Below are 24,897 nucleotides of genomic sequence, written 5' to 3'. Positions count from 1 at the left end.
CAACTTTTCATGTTTGTATAATTTGTTCAAAAATGATAATAAATATATCCTTGAAGTCAAGTTGAATTGACACACAATCTTGGATGGCTTGTTGAGAGCTGAAGTAATATAGTACAGTGGTACCTCTGGTTATGAACTTAATTCGTTCCGGAGGTCCGTTCTTAACCTGAAACTGTTCTTAACCTGAGGTACCACTTTAGATAATAGGGCCTCCCACTGCTGCCACGCGATTTCTGTTCTCATCCTGAGGTAAAGTTCTTAACCTGAGGTACTACTTCCAGGTTAGCAGAGTCTGTAACCCGAAGTGTTTGTAACCCAAGGTGTTTGTAACCCGAGGTACCACTGTATAGAAGTGTAAGTCAGAAGTCCTCAGTTCCATTCTCACTTCACCCACAAAACAGACTGGTTGGCCTTAAACAAACCATCAGATTTCTGCTTGCACCAGCACCAACGGATAATCTAGGTTTATCTTGCATGACTGTTAGATTAGATTTATGAATTTATCATGCTTTTCCTGTCCCCAGGTCAAAACATCTAAAAAAAAATAACGCACCAGAAACGTAAACTATACACAAAAATAAAACCAAAGGCACTGGAAATGGATAAAAACAAATCCATAACAGCTGGTTAAAAGCCAATTGCAGTATAATGGCAAAAAAACCTCACAAAACTAAAGTCTTGCTTATGCAAAACAAAACCTTCCATCCAACACAAAGAGAAGGGACCCAACAGATCTCCATGGGAAAGGTATTCAACAATTGTTGAACCACTACTTGAAAAGGGCTCATTACAGTACCTGCCTATCAAATCTCACTGGGGCAGAACTGTCATAAAAGTGATTAAAATGTAAATAAAGGGGTTTAAACACAAAATAGTAATACAATATATATTGATTTATAAAACCATTGTGGAACTGCACTTGCCCCCCTTTGGACAGATCTACAGTATAAGCTTCAGAATGGAGTCAGGATCACCTTTTTCTTTTTTCAGCAGAAGTTGGCTATGCAGAATATAGATTGACTGGCTCTTTGTAAAGTCATTTCCATTGCTGCTGCCACCCTCAAAAGAAAAATATTTCACTTTTTTTAAAAAAAGAAAAGTGACACATAAGCAAATATTTATTTGGATAAACATGGCAGCTGCCGGGGGGGGGCACCCTGAAACTTTTCTGGCATGTGATCATGCCATGTAGTCCAACCCCTTGCAAATTTGGGGAGGAGGTGCACAGTGGGGAAATTGGAGCCAGGTGTAAACATCAGGGAAGGCCAAAGGTTAGGTCACCAGGCAGGAAAATGCTACTCTGTTCCTGGGAGGGGGAGGCTGATACATACTGTTATTAGCAGGGTGCAATTTTATTTGCAAAATTTTGGAAGCCAGGTGGGAAGAAAAATCTGCTCCCATAAAGTCAGGTGCAATGTAAATTAAGCATCGATGCATATGAGACACACTTTCAATATTAGTAAGACTACTACCAATAGGCCAGTTCTGTCACAACAAACTACTAGAAAATTAAGCAAATGTTGTTGAGTTGCCCCCAAGAATTTTTTTTTTAATGTAAAAAATGCTGCTGGTATTTTATCTAGTTTAATTGTTATTGTGTTTTAATTATTATTTTTGTTCACTGTATTATTCTGGAGTCCTACGACAAAGGGCAGGATGTAAGCTGTAAAAGCAAATAAAATAAATATTCCATTGTAATCAATGAAGCCAGAAATTCAGTGTCTAAAATATCCTTCAAAGAATAACCTCAAAAACAACAAGCAAGTAATCTTCTCTTATGTGGTTATAAATTCAAATGGAGGGGCTGCGTCTGTTGGCAGGTGTCTTTACAATCAGTAGTTCCACTTGCCCTTGCAGCCTGGAACTTGAACTGTATCATCAATGCTTAGGAACCAGAAGATTTCCAGACATGCCCCTATGTATTCTTGTTCTAATAGTATCGGTCTGTACATCTTCACTATACAAGATCATTCGAGAGTGACTGAAAATGGGGTGTAAATATAGTAACATTACTATACAGTGGTACCTCGGGTTACATACGCTACAGGTTACATGCGCTTCAGGTTACAGACTCCGCTAACCCAGAAATAGTACCTCGGGTTAAGAACTTTGCTTCAGGATGAGAACAGAAATCGTGCTCTGGCGGTGCAGCGGCAGTGGGAGGCCCCATTAGCTAAAGTGGTGCTTCAGGTTAAGAACAGTTTCAGGTTAAGAACTGGCCTCTGGAACGAATTAAGTACTTAACCCGAGGTACCACTGTATTTAAATATATTTAAATTCCGTCCCTTTGTATTTCAGATCCAGTTGTAGCTCATGCCCACTGGGAGTAGAAGGGCAGAAGGAAGGAAAATCAATAAGCAGGTGGTTCCATACAGAGGCATACCTAGGCGTCCCTTGTACCCTTGGCAAGGAGCTGCATTGGCACCCCCTAAAGAAAAAAAAATCACTTTACCGCAATAGCCACTAGCAAGTCCTGCACAAGGACCAAGGTGCCAGTGGAACCACCACCACCTCATCCAGGGTCCCCTCCCCTCACCCAGTCAGGCACATATTAGCAGCAATGCAACAGCCCAGCCCAGCAGCAAGAGGAGGGAGGCAGGCAGATCCACTCAGGTCCCCCAAGACTCGTGGGGACTGCACACGCACACAAAATTTGGCAGAAGTTAAAAGTCCCTGTAGGTGGTGGGTATGAAAAAAGCAGTGGAGCTGACACCATCCGTCCCATCACCCCACCCACCCGTGATCTTAATTTATTCTGAAGCAAATGCCATCCAGGCAATCTGGCTATCATGCCTCCCACACAATTAACTCTCTTTCCTCAGTCGGAGCAATCTGAGGTGATTTTTGTCCCCCCCCCCAGGGCTGGCCCCCTACTGGGGACCAGTTTTGCCAACCCCTAGGTATGCCCCTGGATCCACTGCATATCCTCCAAGGGCCACGAAAATGCCAGTACACTCACGAAAACCCTTAAGCAATCACAGCCTCTTTCTTACTCAGTCACAGAGAGTCCCAAATTCCCCCAGCTAGGGGAAGCAGCTTCTGGGCCAGCAGCAGCAATACTAGGAAGGAGGCATGAGGGATCCTTCCCAGATAGTGCTTACTGTACTAGGCTTTGGGGGGAAAGAAAGGTGGCCTCTAGGACCCTGTCAGATCTCTCATGCCTCCTTCCCTAAGGGTTTGCTTTTTGGTTTCATTCCCAGGCACTGGTTGGAAGAACTCAGCCCTCTTGGCCAGGGAAGGAAGGGTGGTTGCCCAGTTATGCCTGTATATCTTGCTGCCTCCTTGGATCCTTTCAACAGGGAGGCGACCAGCCTTTGTTCACTTCACTCCATCTCTCCATGCCTTTACCTGAGAGTAAATTCCATTGAATGAGTCAAAGCTAACTTCTGAGTAGGTGTGTATAAGATGGCAGACAAGAGTAAAGCTAGGTTTCTTAGGGAAGGGGAAGTAATTACTCCCACCAACCTCAATGAAATCTTATTCAGAGTAAATATGCACATGGTCCTACTGCACACAAACAATGACCTGGAATCAAGTGGGACTTACTTCTGAATAACCTTATACAGAAAGTGGGGTACCAGGATGCAATCTTCTGCATACACGTGAGGATAAGCACTCCTAAACATAATGTGACCGGCTCCTGTGTAAGTATGTGCTGAATCAGGTTGCTGGGCTGCTGCAATCCGTAGAAGGAGACCGCAAAACTGTGTGTTGTTCAGGTCAAAATGCAGTGCAAGCCTTATGTATGTCTACTCATAAGCAAACACTTAAATTCATTGAGACTTACTCCCAGGTAAATGTATACTGTACAGGACTACAGCCTTAAATATATACATGGAGGTATCCAGCTGTCCACTACCAGTGTAAGGGAAATACCTCCCTTGTATTAGCATATTTTTATTACTATGATTATTTTGTTGTTGCAAGTGCGTGTGCACATAGAGCGGCATTGGAATAATCAGGTCCCTGCCTGCAGGAACTTACAATCTACTGTACACACCATGCATTCAACGTACATTGCAATGGAAGGCACACATCTCCCACTTTCCTATGAGCAAATTCCCTTACACTTCCTGAGGAGACAAGCATCCAGGCTTGCACCATAAGAGTAAAGAGAGAGAGAGAGAGAGAGAGAGGAGGCAAAGGTAAGAGAACAATATATGGAGAGAGGGAGGGAGGGAAGGGGTGTGTATATATATCTCCAGCCTGTTATTTAGCCCAATACACATCCAATGCACAAGTCCTGGGTTTATTGAAACAAAATAAAACGTGTGGAATATTTTGATGCTCTGGTATGAGCTGCAGCACTGTCAAGGAGAGATGCTTCATCTCCACAGCCTCCTATCACTTGAGCACTCCAGCTCCCTTTTGCTGTCTCTAGTTGAATGGGAAGGAAAAACCCTCTCTCCCTGTGGCACACAGATGGAACTGCAGATGGAAGAGAATGTAGAATAGAATGTCCCTATTTTCATCTGAGGAATGCTGGAGGGAATGCCAAAACAGAGAAACATCCCCACTAGTTGTAAATAAAAAGCAGGCTGGTAGAGGCAGACTGGGGCTGCTCCTGATGAACCAGCCTCCACTATAAAGATCTGATAAATCTGACCTCAAATTCAAACACCAAGCAAAGCTTCCATGGAGGGCACCAAGTCGAGGGAAACTGCTGTATGTCATGGTCTACAGTAGGTCTACAGTAGGTCTAAAACTATGAAAAGCACATAATAAAATGTCACATTATATGTGCAAATGGCATTATAACTAGCATACAGATAGGACGGGACACGGGTAGCACTGTGGGTTAAACCACAGAGCCTAGGATTTGCCGATCAGAAGATTGGCGGTTCGAATCCCAGCGACGGGGTGAGCTCCCATTGCTCGGTCCCTGCTCCTGCCAACCTAGCAGTTCAAAAGCACGTCAAAGTGCAAGTAGATAAATAGGTACCGCTCCGGTGGGAAGGTAAACGGCGTTTCCGTGCGCTGCTCTGGTTCTCCAGAAGCGGCTTAGTCATGCTGGCCACATGTACGCCGGCTCCCTCGGCCAATAAAGTGAGATGAGCGCCGCAACCCCAGAGTCGGTCACGACTGGACCTAATGGTCAGGGGTCCCTTTACCTTTACCTTACAGATAGGACAACCAAGCGATCAACCTATGACTTGTACACAGACTGACTCCACTTCCACCTGAATCCATGGAAATTTCCACCATCAATTATTTGCAGACTTACCTGAAAGTAAGCTTTTTTGAACACAATGGGACTTATTTCCAAATTAACATTTTAAGCATTTAACAGAATTTGTATACTAAACTGCAAAAGTCTCTAAGATGTTTACATGAAACAAAATATGCATTAAAATTATCAATAAGATTAACTTTCAATATACATATCGTTTTTAATCTGAATATACAACATGGAACGTTACACACTATAAAGCTATATACAGCAAAATAAAGTCACAAGAGATGAGCATTTAAAAACCAAACAAATCTTTGGAAAACATCCTAGAAGGGCTGGATGAAGAATTTGCCTGGCACCAAAGAGATAACAGAGACACAGATGTGAAAGTCCAGGGTGGGGCCCAGGGATGTGAAAATTGACAGGTAGAAACATCCCCCCCTCCTGCCCATACAATTGTTTCAGGGGTTTTCCAAAATATTCTAAAAAATTAGGAGATAAATAAAAATGACCTCCCAATTTTTCAGATGCCCCCCTAGCTTTCACATCTCTGCACAGAGATAGCACTAGACAAACTTCCGTGGGGTGAGAGTTCCAGGAGGCAGAGAGCCACAGGAGAAAAAGAGCCATGCAGAGTAAATTTCCACCTCACTTGCATCAGGATCCCCCATCCGAAGCAGCGGCCTGAATTCAAGCTCAGACTCAGATAGGAAGGGGCACCAGAGGCAGAGGTAAAACCAACTTCGGACCCAGCATCATCATTTGTCTTGAGTCAGAACTCAATGGATCAGGAGCCCTTGAGCCAGTGATCTCAAACTTGCAAGAAGTGGGTCAGCAATAAACACACCAGTGTCAGTGACTTCTCCCTCTGACCACTGCATCACTGACCCACCACAACTCCCCTGTCTCTGAGCCTTCTGCCCCTGGGGGTTCCCCAACTGGTGCCTCCCACCACTTCTCTGCTTCCAGCCATTCCACTACTTCAAGCTCCAGTTAGCCAACCTAGTTGCAATATTACTAACTGACAGTGCTGTACCTCAAATCAGAAATGGATTCAGTTCCTTTATTTTATTCATGAAGTTTCCCCTTTATTGCAATGAACCCTGAGCAACATTAATATAGTGGAGGCAGCAGGTAACAAAAAACATTCCTCAAGAGCACTTTTGTTATGGGAGCTAAGGCTCAGAAATGAACAGTTAGTTACTAATCCAAAGTTACTTCTTACAAGGAAATTTTCTTTGGGCATTAGTCAGTCAATTTTTTTCCAAATCCAAAATGATTTTTAAAATGAAGAGAAAAGGTTCTGACCAAAAAGAACAAACATTGATTTAACTAAGCCTTTTCATCCTATTTTTAGCCATCAAGTTTTGTTTCAATAAGGGCACCATACCCCCATGTTTATTATGATAGTCCTGTGGAAGTCATACCAGAATTGTTCTACAGGCAACAACTGCTTTACACGCATCCACTTGACGCACAACCGTGCACACGCACTTTGCAGTGACAGGATAGTGGTTGGAAAAGGAAGCATAATGGGGAAGGGAAGGGCCATAATGGGGCAGAGCAGGCTTATGCTGACTCCACCAACGCACGCCAGGGTCAAAAATTGGTCATTGCCTGTAGTTGCCTTTGATTCTCACATTCTGGTGGGCTTTTTAGCCTTTTACAGTTAAATGGCTAGTTGCAGTTAAACCTGAGGAAATAAATCCTAGGCATTTTGAGATGCAAAATCTCTCTATGGCCCATTCAGTTATAGCTTTGTACTATAGAAGGTATATTCAACTACACACACACACACACACACACACACACACACACACACACACACACTGCAGAATTTTGTTTATGAATGGGCATACACCAAAATGACAAGAGTTCCCCACAGTATATATAGAAATAAAGAGCAGGGAAGGACTGGGGCCCCTGTCTGTGCCCAGAAAAGAGGAGTCCAGCTATTCAGAAAATGCCTTTTCATCACTTACAGTCAATGCATCACCATATGTATTTTGCACTGGGATATCCATATCAAAGTACTTAAGAGTGTGAAATGTTATTCAGCCCTCAGCCTAGCTTATTTCACAAGGAACTGTCAGGCAGAGCACAGAGGGAACTAGAGAGGAATTTGACCTTCGCTAGCTGTGGATATTAAGGTGTAAAAAAAAAAAAAAGTACAAGCTTTCACACACTAAGCAGACTCAGAAAAACAGTAAGACAGTTTTTTTCTGTGTGCACATGCTCATTCACACTCTTATATTTTTTCTTCAATGCTTCTTTGTGCATCAATATTCTGAATACCACAGAAGCTAAGCATCCGAAATGGGTAATGGAGTTGGGATGATCTGAGTTAGATCAAAACCTACATTACCACCAGTTATCCTATTGCCATGAGAGGCTTATTACACAGAAATAATACACTATATGAGCTCCAACAACAAGTGCAATTAATCAAATTAAGGTTAGAACATACGTTTTAACTCTGAATTACTTGCTCTTACCGATTGTAAGGTCAACCATTAAAACTTCTCCCATATTCCTTAATAGCAAATAAAATCCACACACAACACAACATTTTCTTTCTGAACTATGTATGTGTGTGAACTGCTTACCAATTCATGGGGAACTCCGGGAGTGAGTGGGGGTGGGGGTGGGGGGACACCAGGGCTTTGCTGCTACTTTGCAACTTATTTGTTTGGTGTTACTCTTGAAATCAAACCTTCATCATGCTATCTCAAAGGCCAAAACCAAAGTCTGCCGTTATCCGTTTCAAGGCTGCTGCACAGAAGGGTCTTACAGCACCACATCATAAATGTACAGGTCAGTGGAGGGGAGGGGAGGGAAGAGAGGTAGTCAGAAATGCCACCCAACGCAAGATTGCACTTTCCTTTCTCTTAAGTACTGCCAGTGAAACACAAAGGAATTTTTCACGTTCACTGTCTCCCATTAAATCAATTAATATGCAGAGAAAGTCTCTAACACAAAGTTTAAATAATCATAAAAGGAAAGGTGGGGGAGGAGAAGAGAAGAGAAGAACCACCAATGTTCTAGAAGCTTCTCTAGACCTTTCAATCAATTTTATTTATATGCAAAACCAAGAGAAACTCAGGGAAAACACACAGACACACACACACACACACAAAGCTCCTCCTGATGCTAAAGCTCTCAATTTACTGACAGGCAAATGGCTTCATGCTGCCACTTAATCTCATTTCTTGCATAATGCCCTCTAATTAGCATATCAAAGTGAATTAATACTTCTAGGGCATTAGCAATGGGAAAAAATCTGCTCCAGGCTTCACAATAGCAGTTAAGCAAGAGCCAAGAAATCCTCAAAAAACACCCCAAACCACTTTGCATTGCAAAACTGTCCCATTTATTTATCCTTTCTCCCTCTAAACACTTTTACCGCACACTGTTTTACTACTGCTCACCAAACAAAATGATAATTGCCAAAAGTTACCAGCATCTGTAAGGGCCCGCATAGAATCTTAATTTAGATTGCATGGGAAGAGATCTTGAGATGGATAGGTTTGCTTCATGATGTATGCCAAAAACATAACTTATCAAGGTTTTTAAAAATAAGGGGGAAAGAGTTTCATCCTTGTATGATACTCACACACAAATAAGCCCCAAAACATACATGTGAAAAACTACCTGCTTGACAGTAAGATCAGATATACAGGTTAAAGAATAATATAAAGCATGGCAAGATGCCAAGAAGTGGAAATAAGAACTCCCACCCCAAATATCTGCTGCTTGAACAAACTCTTTTCATCCTTTCGCCAGAGTTATCTGACTACAGCTGAAAATGGATTTCCCCTTCAGCAAGCGACAGCATTTAAGTGCTAAATCCAACTCAGGTATAGCTTTAGAGCAAGGACAGACTTTAGTTTCTACTTGGCAACATTTCTGATCTTGATCAAACCTAGTTAGCGATACACCTTGTAAGAAATACTGGATTCAATCAGATTCTCAGGAATAATTGCCTCACTTTCAACCAAAGAAGACCGAGCTCTTGGAACCAGCAGTAACTGATGACGATCATTACATATAGCTGAAGAGCTCTATCGTTTATCTTGCAAAATATGCGTATTTTTTTAAACGATCATAGGAGCTAGATAAACAATATACATATGAAAGAAGAAGAAACTCCAACTGAAAGGTTTGCTACATGTCTATTTTCTAAAAGACAAGCAATAAGGGTCAAGGTTTGATGACAGAATGCCAAATTAGCACACCAATTTCCTTCTCCAACTCCCGGCTCAAGACAAATGCAAGTAGCACCTTCTGAGAGAAAAAAAATGCACAGGCTGGTGCAGCCTCACACTTCATTTGCCTCCATATGCAAGTCCCTTGTTTGACTATGTTGTATAGATAACACTGGAATAGCTGTAATGTCCAGTTGAAAAGTGTAATTTATCAGTTTGGTTGATGAACTACCCTATACATACATTTCTTAAACAGGGGAGGGAGGGAAAGCAGGAGGTGCAAAAACCAAACAGAAATTTCAGTTGCTCACATTAGTTATTTCTGTAAATTATTTATTCCAGTCCTAATCAGAACATATGAATTGTCTAGCAAAGAAATGCAAACATGACAAAAGGTCAAACTAGTGGTTAAAGAAGGGAGTGTGTTAGGTAAGTTTTTATCAGAACTGTGCTGATCATCTTGATAAGTGAATGACATTAAACATGACTGCTAGGAGAAGGAAGAAGATCCACCAAAGCATTCTTCTCCTGATGTCAATTCATAGAAACATCTACATCTCATTCAATCAGTGATACACAGGGGGAGGAAGACAAAAACTACCCTGCTCTAGATTTATGTTAAGTTGCTGGTATACAACCTTATTAGTCATTCCCATGCATCTTAAACATTCAGCTAGCCTGTTCTCTGAGGCTTGAAATGCTACAGAGAAGTTAAAAACAAACAAAAAACAACTAGATAAATATCTCACGCTCACTGTTTTGTACTCTATAAAATGAAGCTTTTCAGATGTTTGCGATACTGATTCCGATATATGCCTTTTGAGTAGCTTGCTGTCTGAATTAAATAAAGATCACATAATATTCACAGGGCACATAAATGGGCATTTCTCATTGAGCTGTAGGAATTCTCATCAAGAGCTGTAGGAATTGAGTTGACAAATCTATTAAAATCTGTACAGCAAGGCCTGGCCTAGACAGTCTCACACTAACCTATACCTAGCCGTAACATTAATTCATTTTTTGATTTGATGCAAAAGAGATCTAAGTTAGAAGGAACATTACAGAAGTATATTGGATGACAGCTCATAATCCGTTTAAAATATTTTAAAATATGCAAGGATATGTTGGTGTCAAAGCAACAAATTAAGTGTCCTCTTTTTTTAAAAAAAAAACAGCACAGAGACTGAGTTAAGCAGTTCTGATTATATCTTATAGGTTCCTGGAGAAGAAAATGGCAAGAAAAAGAAGAAGCGAGAGATCACTTCTAATCAAATTGCGGCTTATTCGGTACTTCAATACATCAAGGTCCTCTGGCAAAGGTGCAGTGCAGTAACAGGTTTGTTACAATCAAATATTAAAAGCACTGAGATGGTGGGCTTACAAAATATTTTGTATGTTTTTGTTTTTTTTAAAAGAGAAAAACACTAATAAGGAAGGTTAAAGTAGAGACGAACACATACTCAAACTTGTTAGAGAACCACTACAGGAATAGCAATGGGACTTCAATGTTTTTGTGTGTTACGTGATGTTACGTGAAAGATTTTTCCTTTTTTACTTCATTCGGTTTGTAGTAGTAAAGAATACCACTGACAGTGAGCCCTGCATTTTAATTTAATTCCTAACAGTATAGTACAGAGTGGGGGGGGGGGAGAGAATGGGGAAGATTACAATCCTCATTCTGAAGCAATTAAGGTTAAAACAAAATAACTTTAAACCAGCTGAACATATCACAACCTCATATTTACTTTCAAGAACAGCAACCCGGTCAAACTTTTAAACAGTTTAAATATTAGTCACTGGGGTTTTTTACCTCTACAGTGTCTATGCCAGCTTGTGATTACTGAAAAGTTCAATGGAAACAGTTCTTTTGCTCTTTTAAGATGGAGACTTGTTACTTATTTTCAATATCTTACAACAGAAGGAAATCATTAAGGTCTTGCTGCATTATACTGACTAGTCTGCATAACTACAAGAGATGAAAGTAAGACATATTCATGAGCTGGCCCTTGAACACCCATGTGGCTACAGAGAGATAATAGGAAATGTTCTCTGCGGAGTGGCATTACATGGCTAGTTACAACTGCAACAATAACACCAATGGTTTTGGCATATGTTGGAAACAAGAAGTTAACTCTATTGTTAATTTCAGTTCACATGTGTGACTAAGGCATTTCTATTAAGAGGGGAAACAAAACAAGTTTTTGATATGAGGACTTGAGACATTAAGGACGGGAGACTAAAAAATTGCTACTTTAAAAACTTTTAAATAAATTGTTGAGCCATGGAAACAGACCTGCAGACACCTCCTGTACCCAAGAAGTTCATTAAGTTTTATTATCTCCCTAAGTCAGTCCCCGTTTATAAACCTCACAAAGGCCACAAATCTGGCAAGGTATCATGTATGCCATTAGGAGTTACTAGTGAATGAATGCGATTTAGGGTTGTAGTGGCATTAAATTAGGGTTTGGTTGGCAGCTGTCATATTTGACTCTTAAAGAAAGACAGACACAATTCTTTTTTTCACTCATACAAGCACACACACATTCACATGCAGAAATTTAGAACATATAGCTCAGATACTCAGTGGAAGACAGGAGTGCCTGGTGTGCTCTGGTCCATGGGGTCACGAAGAGTCGGACACGACTAAACAACAAAGCTCAGATACTGGTTCAGATCTCAGTCATGAACAGTCTGCCGGGAAATGATTGCAATTCCCAACTTGCTTTAGAAACCGTCAGAATTAATGTACTCTCATATTAAGTTAATTCAGATACATCGCCTTTGAGCTGGAGGCTGGGGTGATCAGACTAGGAACCCCTTAAACAAGAAGGGGTAGCAAACAAAACAAAACAAGCAACCTTAGCAAATAACTTTGGATTTTGCATGACAGAAATAAAAGGTACAGATTAATAGGAAAGCCGTAACACAATAGTAGAGGACTCCCAATGTTTTATGGTTCATTTTCTCCCATTGTGTTAAAAATCAAAACAGATGCCGTTTTGAAATGCCTATTACCTTGACCTGCCTCTAGATATCTAGATATCAGTGCGGGAGACAGAATATCATTTACAGCTATTTCTTATATTCCCTGCCCTTAAAAGAATACCCCTGTATTTTTAAAAAGGAAAGATAAGCACACCTATCCAATCAGATCCTATAAACATAAATGAATTATTTTCAACATGGTCGTTTATACAAATGGAAATAAACAATTACTGCAGACAATTTTAATGATTGTGAAGTACCTCAGAACCCGAGAAGAGATACATATTTAGCCCTACAAGGCAGTACTTGTAAGTTGTGTGGTGTGTGTTTTTTAAGTACAGTATGTTTAAGGATCTTGTGGTCAAATTTATCACTGACTGCAAATAATTCTAATTATCTTCATAGATAAAAGCATTGCTTTTCAGTTTCAGACAGCACCACCCTAGGTCTACCAGAACAAACAAGTCTAATATTACTGTTTTAGGCCAAGATTACTATGTGCCTCCCTTTTCCCACTTTCAATCTTACTTCTCCATTTTCCCTATCAAAGAGTAATGACAATATTTTTTTTCTATGAGAAATGGAGGAAAACAAATGCTTCTCTTTTACTATGCTACATTTTTGTAAAGCAAAAGAAACAAAGAAACTGCCTGGAATTACTGGGATCAAATCACATAGTAGAATAGCAGAGGGGTGGCAGGGAAATGGGGCAGGAATCGCACTGGTACAACAACAACAACAACAACAACAACAACAACACACACACACACGTCTTTATTCTGAAAGTTTAAAATTTATATGGAAACATACAAGTATATAAAAAAAAAACAGCGTAAAATATTAGGAAAGAAGGGAGTCCTAAGAGTGGATCAGAACACTGGAGGAAGATTTGGAAATCGCCTTCCCCCCCCCCCCTTCCAGAATAAGACAATACAAGATATGCAAGAATTTGCTTTCATGCTTCCCTTGCTAATGTGTACTCAGCCATTTCATCTCAGATGGGCAATCCTGAATGAGAGTTGCCTTATAAAAACTCATGGGGGTGGGGAGGGGAGATGCATTTTTCCTTCATCAATCACTCAACATATCAATTCCACCACTCCTAAGCTTCTTGAGTTGGTAAGGACTGCACTTCTGCGCAGATGGAGAAGCCATCCCTTTGTTGTTGTTGTTGTTTTTAATTTTTTAACATATCTTTTAGAACATATGACATGCAACAATTAAACAAAATAAAAATAAAAAATAAAACAACTGCAAACACTAAGAGAAAAGTATCCAAATATGCTAACAAAGTTATGTCAAAATGTATATGCCAAAACCATCACAGTTTAAACAGACACAAAATGATGCATAACAACAAATATTGCTTGATTTGTTGACCACAAAAGAGGTACTTTGTATCAACAATTATTATTTACAAGAGTTTATATGAAGGCAGAAAGAACAAAAAATAATAATTAAAATATGTCCTTCCTGCATGCCAGACTGTGCTTTAGATTATGAGTACTGCTCTACCATATACCTCATTATTTGTGTAATCAATAAAGTTATGCCTCCATTATTTCATAGAAAAATATAACTTGTGGATGACAGAACAACATTTTAGCTGGTGACCAAATTCACCCAATATTCCAGATAACTTATCAGCCTCTTTTCTTCTAGCATAGAACCTATGCCAGCAGTGCTTTAGCCCGGAAAAGGACTTTCTTTCTTCTGAACTCGCCTTTGACACTGGTCAACTAAACTTTTCTTTCAAATAGACAAGGTTTAAGCTGTCTGTGAAAAAAATATCACAGGGACCCAAACCTACATAACTGAAATCTGCTGTTGTCAATACATAGTTTTTGACTTCTGCCAAAAGAGAAGAGTTTAGTTTTCGGTGGAAGCTAAAATATTAAGGACACAGAGACTTTAAGGACTTTGGCTGCTGGAGACCTTGTGCTGCCCAAGAGGTCATGGGACACTTTCAGCATTTTCTTCCTTTTACAGTAGCTCCAATACAGTCAGGGGTTGTTTACTATTAATGATTTCTCATCTCCTTGACTCCCCCACCCCCATTAGGTACAGAGTATGTGCACAAAGTTCTACTGTAACAACAAGGCATTTTTATCATCATCTTTATATTAAAGAATAAGAAGTCCAACTGCTTGACAGCAGGATTGTTGTAGCATTTTTAAAATAACTGCTATACTAAAAGACAGACATTGCTGGATTTCCTGTACACACACAGAGGTACAGAACCTCTTTTAAAAGGCCTGCTTCTTATTGTTTTTAAAAACTCACTGGCTTTTATATATTCCAGCATTTCTATTCTATCATGCCCACAAGCAGTATGCCTTCCTTAGACATGCTTACACTTGCAGTATCTACCAGGCCTTTCAGCGTGCCATGCAGTTCGGGGGAGGGAGTTTTGGAAGATCTATACAAACAACAATAAGCTGAAGTCAAGTGCCACACAGATGCTAATCGCAGTTAGTGACAACTCAGATCAAATGTCTGAAAGTAGAATTTCAGCTTTGTGAGCTGAATTATGAACATTAAGATACAGTATTTATCTCTTGCGGACCCAATTGTTGAGAAGGTGGTTTTCAGTCTCTCACACTTCATTCAGTGTGAAAGCACACAGCTCTACTGTCCTGTTAGCCTTAGTTCTACAAGATGCTTTCTCTGATTAGGTACTTTTTCTTTGACATGTTGCCCCCATTTTCAGAGGCAAAGTCTCTTGCCAAAAATATCCACAGAAAATATATGTACATATATGTATTTCCCCCCTCTGTGTAAAGATGTGCATAGAACACAGGTCAAGAATGTCTTCCCAAAGCACATCTGAACACCCATAATTTTCCTACAAAATGTGGGAGCTCAGAGCTATTGACTGACTCCTTTCAGTTACATATAAACTGGCACTGACAAAATCATAAATACAAGAGTGGCTCAAGAAAGTTGCTGGCTCTTTCGGTCTCTCACACAGAGGGGCCACTGGCTGTAATTGGCTTCTCCAGCCTCTTGCATTGCTTCTTTAAGAAGCAGATACTCAAAACAAGGCAGAGGAGGAGGGGAAAGAAAGCCGGATCCTTGCTTTTACTTTCCCTGACTGCAGCGAGAGGGGGAATTTACCCTGAATAGGTGATACACTACCATTTTCATTTACATTTCATTCTGCAGCAGGATTATGAATTGTTTTTTTAAAAAAGCATTCTTGATTGATTACATTCGCCTCTACCTCCCAACCCAAAGATCAGAAACAGACAAGGAGGTGATGATCAAAGATGGCTGCGGTTCCTAAAGCAGCTCTCCTAGAGCTCGCTGAGAGAAGTATATTGCAATGTTTACCTATTGGGGGGAGAGAGGGAAAGGGGTTCATTTCAAAAGCTGTGTAACTTGTGGTCTCCTACCTGTTTTCTCTTTGATTTCACAGAGGACACTGAACAAAGCAGGCTTCATTCTGTGGCAGTTCAGTGCATGCTTTCTGCAAAATAAAAGATTTTTTAAAAGGTATTAGCACAAGCCTGGCATCTTAATGCAAAGGAGGGGAAAATAATTTTTAACTGAAGTCTTTACATGTTACTCTTTGCATTCTGATCTATGCAAAGGAATAACTAAAGTTGACAAGGAATAAGGGTATAGCTTTTGATGGGGAAGGCTGAAGCTAGGCTCAAGAGGGCAACAGGAGTGATCCCAATGTGGACAGAGTACCTACGTTAAGGAGAAAGGTAAGGATGTTTGAACTTAATCACCATAGGTGCAAACTGAGTTGGGGTGGGTGGCAAGAGGGTCAACTGCCTTCTCCTTCATCAGGAAGTGAAGACTAAGTGACAAGAAGAAAACCCAGTCAACCCCAGCCGCCCTGCCTGCCACTTACAGCCAGGAAGAGATACCGAAGAAGTTTTTGTTTTGTTTCATTTTAAAATTATCGTTGTTGTTTTTAAAAAACAAAACCCCAGAAACCTGATGTGAAAATTTCCTTCCATTTCTTCTCATGCATAAATCACAGCTTGTCAAAGCTTTCCAATTTGCTATATCATCATCACTGATTTATGAAGAGAGGGGCTTTCCAGAGTTCAAGTATATGCTTTGTTTTGTATTTACTGCAATTTATATTAAAAATAATAATTTCTTTTAAGGAAAAAAAAAAGGAGGGGAGGAACTGTTTCTCCCAATCTCTTGCACCCTGTAATAGTTCCTCACTCTTTTAATTTTTAAATCAATCTAACTCCAGAGAAACACCAATTTGGGGGTTGTGCAGAGCACTACAAAGTTCACACTTCTTTGAAAGAAAACGCAAACCCTCCAAGATGAGAGCAGCATGGGATGGCAGGCCGATTCTACCCCCACCCCTTAAATGAGGGCATCATCCTAATAAAGGAAAGGTTATCAGCAACAGCCCAGCTCCAAGCATTAGTGCAATAAGACAGATTTTGGGGTGGGGGTGGGAGAAAGGAATCTTTGCACATGTATATTGTGCTTCTTCTCTCTCTCCCATATTCAGACCAACTCAGGCTGTTGCCCCTGGTCTGTGCCCCCCCCCCCGCGCATTTCTCCTCTAGTATTAAAAGGGTTGTCTTAATTGCAAGAATATTTGGTCCCAGCAGGAGACAGCAAGGAGCGAAACAACAACAAAAAGCGCCACGCATATAAACACACACACGAGCGCACCAGACATACATACACACGCACGCGCGCACATGCACACACACACAAATATATACACAACATTGGGATTTTTTGTTTTAATGAGACCAACTTTGCTTGCGCCTCATCCAAGCTCTGGTCCGTGATGGTCATAATCTGGTGGAGGATGTCTCCTATGTCTTGCTTGCGGCCATCGCCGTCGGCCCCTTCGTGTCCGTGGGGAGGAGGCAGAGCCATGCCCCCCTGTACCGAATGGCCAGCCAGGTTCACGCCGGCGAGAGTCTGCAACATCCTGGACTGCTCATCCATGCCTCCTACCGCAGCCCAATCAATGCACTTGGAGAGGCGGCAACGGAGGCAGCAGAAGAAGAAACCGCACGCCGGAGAAGGAGGAGGCGAAGGAGGAGGGAGGGGGGGGAAAGAAGCGCTTCACGATAAGGTGGTTTTGTGCTTGGAAGATTGGGGGGGGGGGAGAGAAAATGCAAGTAAATCTCTTGTTCTTGTAATGAATTTCAGTTCCTGCTCCTGAGAGAAGGGGGAATCACTGTTTGATATTTGACCGGATCTCCGTTGTTTATTCCACTCTCTCTTCTGCTTTCCAGAGCAGTAAATCACTCTCTTCTTTAGTTACAATCTTCTTTCATCACAATATTTGTGGTTCGGATAAACGGCCTTGATAAGGTGTCTGAAGTTTTCTTTCCTTTGGTACAAATCTTCACCCAAAGGCTTTATTATTTCCTTTAAGGGGGAAGGGGGGAAAGAAAAAAAAGTTAGTTGCTTGCCTATGTCTTTTCTCTTACTTGTCTTTGTTTTTTTTTCCTCCTTTGAAAACCCTTTTCTTGGAAACAGAGAGGACGAAAATTTTGTAAAAATGCAGCAAGGGGGGGAAAAAGAAAAAAGAGGGGAACGGGATAAAACTTACTTTCAAATCCTTAAAGTTACGAGTGTGACACACGGTAGGGGATTTTAAAAATCACAATAAACCAAGCAGACACCCCCAGCCCCTAATTGCAACATTTAAAAAAAAGACAAGAAAAAGTAGACAAGAAAATGCAGCCGGTGGGAGGGAAAAATGATTGTCCTTTCCCCGTCTCGGAAAAAAACACACACACATACATAACAAACGATCCCAATGTCTGTCTTGTCTGTGCAACGGATAGATAAAATAGCAGCAAAAAAGTTTCAACTTGTGCAAAAGAAAAGAGCGGATGTTGGGGTTTTTTAAAAAAGGGGGGAGAAGTAAAGAAAAAAATTAATTACACACTCTCTGCAAAGCAATGTGCAAAAATATCCGCCAGCTGGAATTTATGAGCCCAGCAGCTCAGTGACTGTGTGTGTTTTATGTTGTTTGATGGCCGCTTTGGTGAGGGATTGACAGTCTGCCAATGCCACTCACTCACCCTGCAGACGTGTCACCCTGTGAAGGAGGAGAGAAGCAGAGAGAGACTAGAGGGGACGTGGGAGCCAGCCGGAGCCACTCCCCCTTCCTCCTCTAGGCAGCTGCTCCAAAGCCCCTCCCCATTGATACTTACACTACAAGAGCCCGCCCCCTCGGAACTCCTGGCTACTATAGATTCAGAACCAGCCCCCGCTCCAAATCTTTCGGCGATAGTTTCATTACGGTATCCACAAGCGCAGCTGATATTTTACAGACTAATCTCCCACAATTTTTCTTTAAACTAAGAAGCCCTGCTGATTTCAATAGGATTTAACTCACAGCGCCTAGGATGGCAGCCTCAGCATCCCTCCCCGGACTCCACCTCCGTTGGCATTTTCTGTGTCTGCAAGCATCTCTCCTTAGTTCTTCCTAGAGCACCCCTTACTGGTATTGCCACAACCCCCACAAAACACTGCTCGAATCATGGGTAAGGCAGAGGCAGCCTAAATGCAACTGGCAACCCCGCGTCCAGATTTCTGCCAATTTTAACCAATGTTCCCCCTTTAGTAGATGGGCGGGGCGGGTGCAACTAGCACGGAAAGAGAGGTCAGGGCCCCTTATTCCACTCAGGTAGTTGGAGGACTGCACACACCAGTTCTACCTGTACTTGAGGGGTTACTTTCCTATCATGCTGCATTTCCACTAACAACTCACTGATAAGCAGAAATACGTCAGGTGAAGAGATTTCTTCACCCATTCACCCTTCTCTCTCAGCAAGCAGGTAAATGTAGCAATGGGGGAAAGCTTCACCAGGTGCACTTCTGGTGGTAGCCATGGAGGAGCCCTCATTCCTCCACCCCAGCTCCTTTCATTTTTTGACCCTCAATTTCCTAGAACACCCCCTCAGCGTTCCATACCAGTCCTTGCTATTTCTTGCCACCCCCTCCTCAATTTCCTGGACGACCCCCTCATTTTTCCATCCTAGCCCCTATCATTTCTTGACCATCCCTCAGTTTCCTGAAAACTCACCTCTTCCACCAAAGACCGTTATTTCTTGACCCCCCCCCCACTCAATTTTCATCCTTTCAGCCCTAATCCCTGTATTTTCACCTCTCCCCTAGTCCCTGCCATCAATTGACCCTTCCTCAGCATATGACTCTCTAGCCTTAGCTTTCTAGGCTCTTAATTCCTGCCTTTCAAACTCTCCCCTCAGAAGCTGCCCCCGACCCACATCCCAGGCCCCGCCCTCCTTTACCCGCCCTCAGCCGTGCCTCGAGCGTCGCTCTTTTCGTCCTGCCCCTTAGGGGGCGCGGCTAATAACGTCTAACTCGCCACTCTTGAGGTTGTCTTGTTACCAAGGGGCGGGAAGGGAAAGAGGCGGGTGGAAAAGGAGGCGTGTCACGAACAGTTTTAGGAGGAGGCGGTGGGAGATACGTCACGCCCCTCCAGTTAGCTGGGGGCGGGGCCTAGACAAACAAAAACAAATAATATCACAAACACACACACAGAGACAGAACGTAAAAGAACCCCCACATAAAAGACCCAGATGTGCCGCGGACCAATCAGGGCGCGGAGAGGGTGAATCTTAGCCAATCAGATGTGATTGTGGTGAAAGTAGAGAAGAAAAAGCTTGCCTACGTCCTTCACCCCTCCTGCGCAGAAACACACGCTCTCCCCGCCCCTCTTCGATGAGGAACTTGTGATTGGTGCGTTCGAACGGGCACGTGACGCGGCGCGAAGAAAGGGGGTTAAAAGAAAGCCGCGCTGCCCCGGCCTTTGATGATCACCATGGCAACCGCTGGCCTTCTGGGAGGTGTCAGCATAGGGAAAGGCCCGGTTAGTTGGGCCGCGGCGCATCTCCCCCGCGACGCGCCGTTGTTCGCCTTGGCAACCTTCAAACACCCTCCCTTCCCTTTGCCAGCCTAGGCGTGCTTACTCTAACTCGCTGTGCCCCTTGGGGCAGGCTGCCTAGTTAATATATTCAGTCTTGCAGGCTTCATCTCCCCGCTCAGGAAACTTAATGCAAGTCCGAAAATTTGTCCCGCTTGCATGAGAGGCGTTTTAAGTCCAGCCTAGGCATGCTTCCTCGGAAGCAAAACTGTACCGGCTTTCCTACTTTTTTCTTCACCACTTCTTACTCCCAAGTAAGTGTGCTCAGAATCGCAGCCTAACAACAAGCATGCTTACTCAGAGGCACTACTTGCTTTTATTCAACTAGGCTTGCTTCCAGAAAAATGCAAATAACTGAATGCTGGACAGCACTATCCTACCTGGTTTACTACAGAAATTGCATCTGCAAGACTTCTCAAGCAGTTTAGGGCATTGGTCAAAGGAAGAAAAGTGCAACAATGAAACCATACTACAATAAATAAAAACACAATAAGCTTAAGAAAAAACTAATGTAAAAAACCCAATCAGCTAGCATTCCATATACAGCACAGAATTAAGCAGCCATCATATTTATTTAGAATATTTATATGCCACTGAATACATTAAGAAATCTCTAAGCAGTGTCCAAAAAAACCTAAAGCAGCAGCAACAAGAGTTAAAATACACAATAAAACCATTAATGCAATACCATAAATATATTCTGGCATTAATTCTTTCTGACAGCTTTTCTCAACCAGGGCCTAAACAAACACACAGTTCACTTTCTCAGTGAAAGTGCTGTCATTATTCTAGTTCCTCTGGCTTGGCTTGATTTTATGGTCAGGCACCAAGGTTTACTGCTGCTTCTTCAGGCTGGCCACAATTGTGTCCCATTCAGCACAAGTCAGCTACACTGCACACACTCAGTTCCAGGCTACAACAGATTTGTTTAGTGCAGAACTAAAATTCATGTTTTTGGCATGGGAAGCTAAAATATATACAAGTTTTTCAAGTCATGTGATCAGGAAGAATCTGTATAGAGTCTGAGAGAAATGTAAGAACCTGCTGTAAAGGAAAACACCCCTATGGTTATCACCAATGGAAGCTATTACAATCAAGAGAATTAACATTGACAGACAGTGGGCGACCTATAGAGACTCTCAGGGAGGGAACCCAGATTGAAACCAATGGAAGAAATAAGAAACAGACTGATTACAGTACCACCAATTGTATGATATGTTTAAACTATGTAAGAAAAACGGATTTCTGAACAAAAGCTCACAATTTGAAAGAGATTTATTAGAGAATAATGAAAAACTATTGTCTAAACTCCTATTACTGGAGTGGGAAACAAAAGATGAGCAGGTAAAGCTTCAAAGATCCATAAAATGAAAGCGATAAACAATGTACTGCAGTCACACAATCAATCAATCAATCAGTAGCTGAACTGGGTTTCACACAGTCACAAAAAAAAGAGCCACAAATACAAAAACGCAAAATAAATAGCAAAAACAGACAGACCTCAGTTTGGCACTCAAATCGGAAGCGTAACACTCAAAACGGAGCATGTTTGGCTTCCGAAAAAAGTTCACAAACTGGAACCCTTCTGGGTTTGCAGTGTTTGGGTTCCAAGTTGTTTGAGTACCAAGGTGTTTGAGAACCAAGGTACCACTGTATTTAAAGAGAAGTGGGAATTTTTTTGTGAGTAGAAAATAATTATTCACAGTTGCAAACGCTGGCAGTATTAAGGTAAATTAAACAGTATAACATATTTAAAAGGGATGTAAAATGGGGGGGGACTGAAATAGATTAATATACATAGGGTTTCCCCAGACATATCCAGAGTACTGCAGTCGGCAGCAGGGTCTGGGTGGAAATCAGGGAAAAATGGACACACTCAAAAACTTTTCTTTCTGGATTTTCACTGTTTGAAAGAATATTCAGAAATTATGGGTAAATCAAAAGAACCTTGGAAGGGAAAGGAGGGAAGTCATTGAATGTATGGGTATAATGAAAGATATTAATGTGGAAATGTAAAATCTGAAAACTTTAATAAAAAATATTTTTTAAAAAAGAAATCATAACTAAGACCACCAATCTTGCCAGAGGGATTTCAAACAAGAACTTAAAAGGTCTGGAAGAAGTTTGAACCTGGTGCCAGAAAAAACAACCACCAATAGAGGTACAGGCTGTGAGCTTTTCTACGTAAAGTATTCTGGGCCTAGGGAGCCACCACCAAAAGTATCCTCTTGCTTGTGGCTACCCTTAGCATGTTTGGGATTGCAATACTATAATACGACAGTATTGACAAGCTTGCTGAACTCAGTGGCACTTCTGAGTAAAAAAAGGAATAATAATAATAATAATAATAATAATAATTTTTTATTTATACCCCGCCCTCCCCAGCCAAGGCCGGGCTCAGAGCGGCTTACAAACAATAATAAAAACAAGATGAATGATTACAACTTAAAAACAAAAATAAAATACAACATTAAAATAATGGAACATTAAAATATTAAAATGTAGCCTCATCGCAGGAGGAGAAGGAAAAGAAAAAGAGGGGGGGGGGAGGGAGGGAATCAAATTGGCTCCAAGCCAAAGGCCAGGCAGAACAACTCTGTCTTACAGGCCCTGCGGAAAGAAATCAGATCCTGCAGGGCCCTGGTCTCAGGAGACAGAGTGTTCCACCAGGTCGGGGCTAGAGTTGAAAAGGCCCTGGCTCTGGTTGAAGCCAATCTAACTTCCTTAGGGCCTGGGACCACTAGGGTGTTGCTATTTATGGACCTTGAGGCTCTCCGTGGAGAGGCATACCGGGAGAGGCGGTCCCATAGGTACAAGGGTCCTAGGCCGTGAAGGGCTTTAAAGGTCAAAAGCAGCACCTTAAATCTGACCCTGTACTCCACCGGGAGCCAGTGCAGCTTGAAAAGCACTGGGTGAATATGCTCCCATGGCAGAGACCCCGTGAGGAGCCTCGCTGCAGCATTCTGTACCCACTGGAGTTTCTGGGACAGCTTCAAGGGCAGCCCCGCATAGAGCGAATTACAGTAGTCAAGCCTGGAGATGACCGTCGCATGGATCACTGTGGCCAAGTCGGGGCGGGAAAGGTAAGGGACCAACTGCTTGAATAGGATTTCATGGTTGGAATCATGAAAGCGCCATTCAGCAAATGTGAGGTTTGCTATCTGAGCAAATATGCTCACTATTAGAGTGTAATCCAATAACACTGGAGTACGGTAATTTAAACTGAATGTTCATCATAGGCATCAAAGCATCATCTTCCCTGTGAACAGAAGAATGGTATGGATTGCCTTTAAAAAAACAGCAACATTAAAGGGCACTTTGGAGCTAAGCTATGTTGTAGAGCTGCTGTGATATGCACAAATATGGGGGTTCTATAAGGATTCCAGCTTTTATTTGAAACTGTTCCTGTTCCTTTAAAAGCTACACAGCTAGCAGAAGTAAAATATAGTATTTTGTTGGAGGGAAGTCCTACTGAAGTCCGTGAGGCTTCTTAATGCAGCTCAGATCCCTAGTTTGGAGGAAGTCAGATCTAATTCTTGAGCTTTACAAGAGAAAACATGTTTAGCCTCATATCTTTAAATCCATCCCCCATTAAAACCAATGCTTAACTATGGCTGGATCGTGAGGGTAGGATGGTGAAAAGGGTCTATTTGTTACACTTTTTAATTAGGTTATAAATCCATATTTTAACTATTTTCTTTAAGGTAAATATCTTAATTGTCCCTATTGATTCAAGAAAGCCTAGGTAATATATAGGGCAGCAGTGAGTACTTAAGGTACGTAGTAGTCAAGCCAAGGTAAAGATCAGCGCCTTGGAGATTTAATCGAAGGGCTACAACCCAGCAAGCACTGCTGTTGAATCACTTCCATTAATTAATTTCAGTGGGATTTATACAGGACAGGAACCCTGCATATGCCTTTTAACGAAATCAGTAGAGGGATGCACAGAGGCAGTCTTTGCCAGAGCACATTCATTTTGTAACAGAAGTTGTTTTCATGATGTCAGGATTTAAGGTGTCAGGATTTAAGACATATTAAAACTTATGAGATTCACCCTCAGTGTACAAAAGTTGCCAAGCTCCAATCATACCTGACAATCCTTTGGGTTGCATTTTTCTTTTCACCGAGTGACTTCAAGACAGATCACATACACATTTTTTTAAAAAACCTGCCTGCCATATAAAATTTATTTTGTGGTGACTATAATGGCATGGCATGCTGTACTGTAAGTATTTATGAAAATATTTTATATGAACATTCTGTTTACCATTATTTATTAATGCCACATTTAAAAATATTACGCTGCAAATTTATTCCAATGTGTATTAGTAAATAAATTATGCTTGTAATTTCTAATGCATTTTTAATTATGAATTTATCCATGTCTGCCTTTATTTATGATTGCAATGTCCCTATTGCAGTGCTGCATATATAATTGGAGACACTCTTAATTAAGCATCCTTGGACATTGCATATGACAAAATGTTCTGAGTGTGTGATTATTTTTGTTTTTGAAAGGGATAACTGGAATCAACAACTATTCTCTTACCTGTTGCCAACTACTAAGGAAACAGGAGACAAGCACTGTTGTCCTATGCATCTTAATTCAAAAGTGAAAGTTCTGTTTTCAGTGG

At 41.6% G+C, this 24,897-nt stretch overlaps 1 protein-coding gene across 9 annotated transcripts in view; it reads right to left on the bottom strand.

The window, feature by feature from the left end:
* PBX3 (PBX homeobox 3) overlaps positions 1 to 24,897 on the bottom strand; it is a 239,621-nt gene that overhangs the window by 211,939 nt on the left and 2,785 nt on the right. For 2 of the 9 annotated variants that reach the window (XM_081847690.1, XM_081847700.1), the window contains exons 1-3: positions 17,918 to 18,378; positions 17,108 to 17,733; positions 15,759 to 15,832 (exon numbers count right to left, since the gene is read on the bottom strand). In XM_081847690.1, coding sequence (XP_081703816.1) covers positions 15,759 to 15,832; positions 17,108 to 17,304 — 271 coding nt within the window. In that variant the 5' untranslated portion in view covers positions 17,305 to 17,733; positions 17,918 to 18,378. Of the gene's footprint in view, positions 1 to 15,758; positions 15,833 to 17,107; positions 17,734 to 17,917; positions 18,379 to 18,527; positions 18,552 to 18,712; positions 19,321 to 19,402; positions 19,604 to 19,628; positions 19,842 to 24,897 lie in introns of those variants that run through there. The other 7 variants (XM_081847694.1, XM_081847699.1, XM_081847695.1 and 4 more) reach the window with 6 other exon arrangements.

This window comes from Podarcis erhardii, assembly GCF_964252035.2.
Source record: "Podarcis erhardii genome assembly, chromosome: Z".
In the NCBI taxonomy this organism is placed as follows: Eukaryota; Metazoa; Chordata; class Lepidosauria; order Squamata; family Lacertidae; genus Podarcis; species Podarcis erhardii.
Note: the sequence above shows the minus strand (reverse complement) of the source record. Positions and strands in the feature narration are given on the sequence as shown.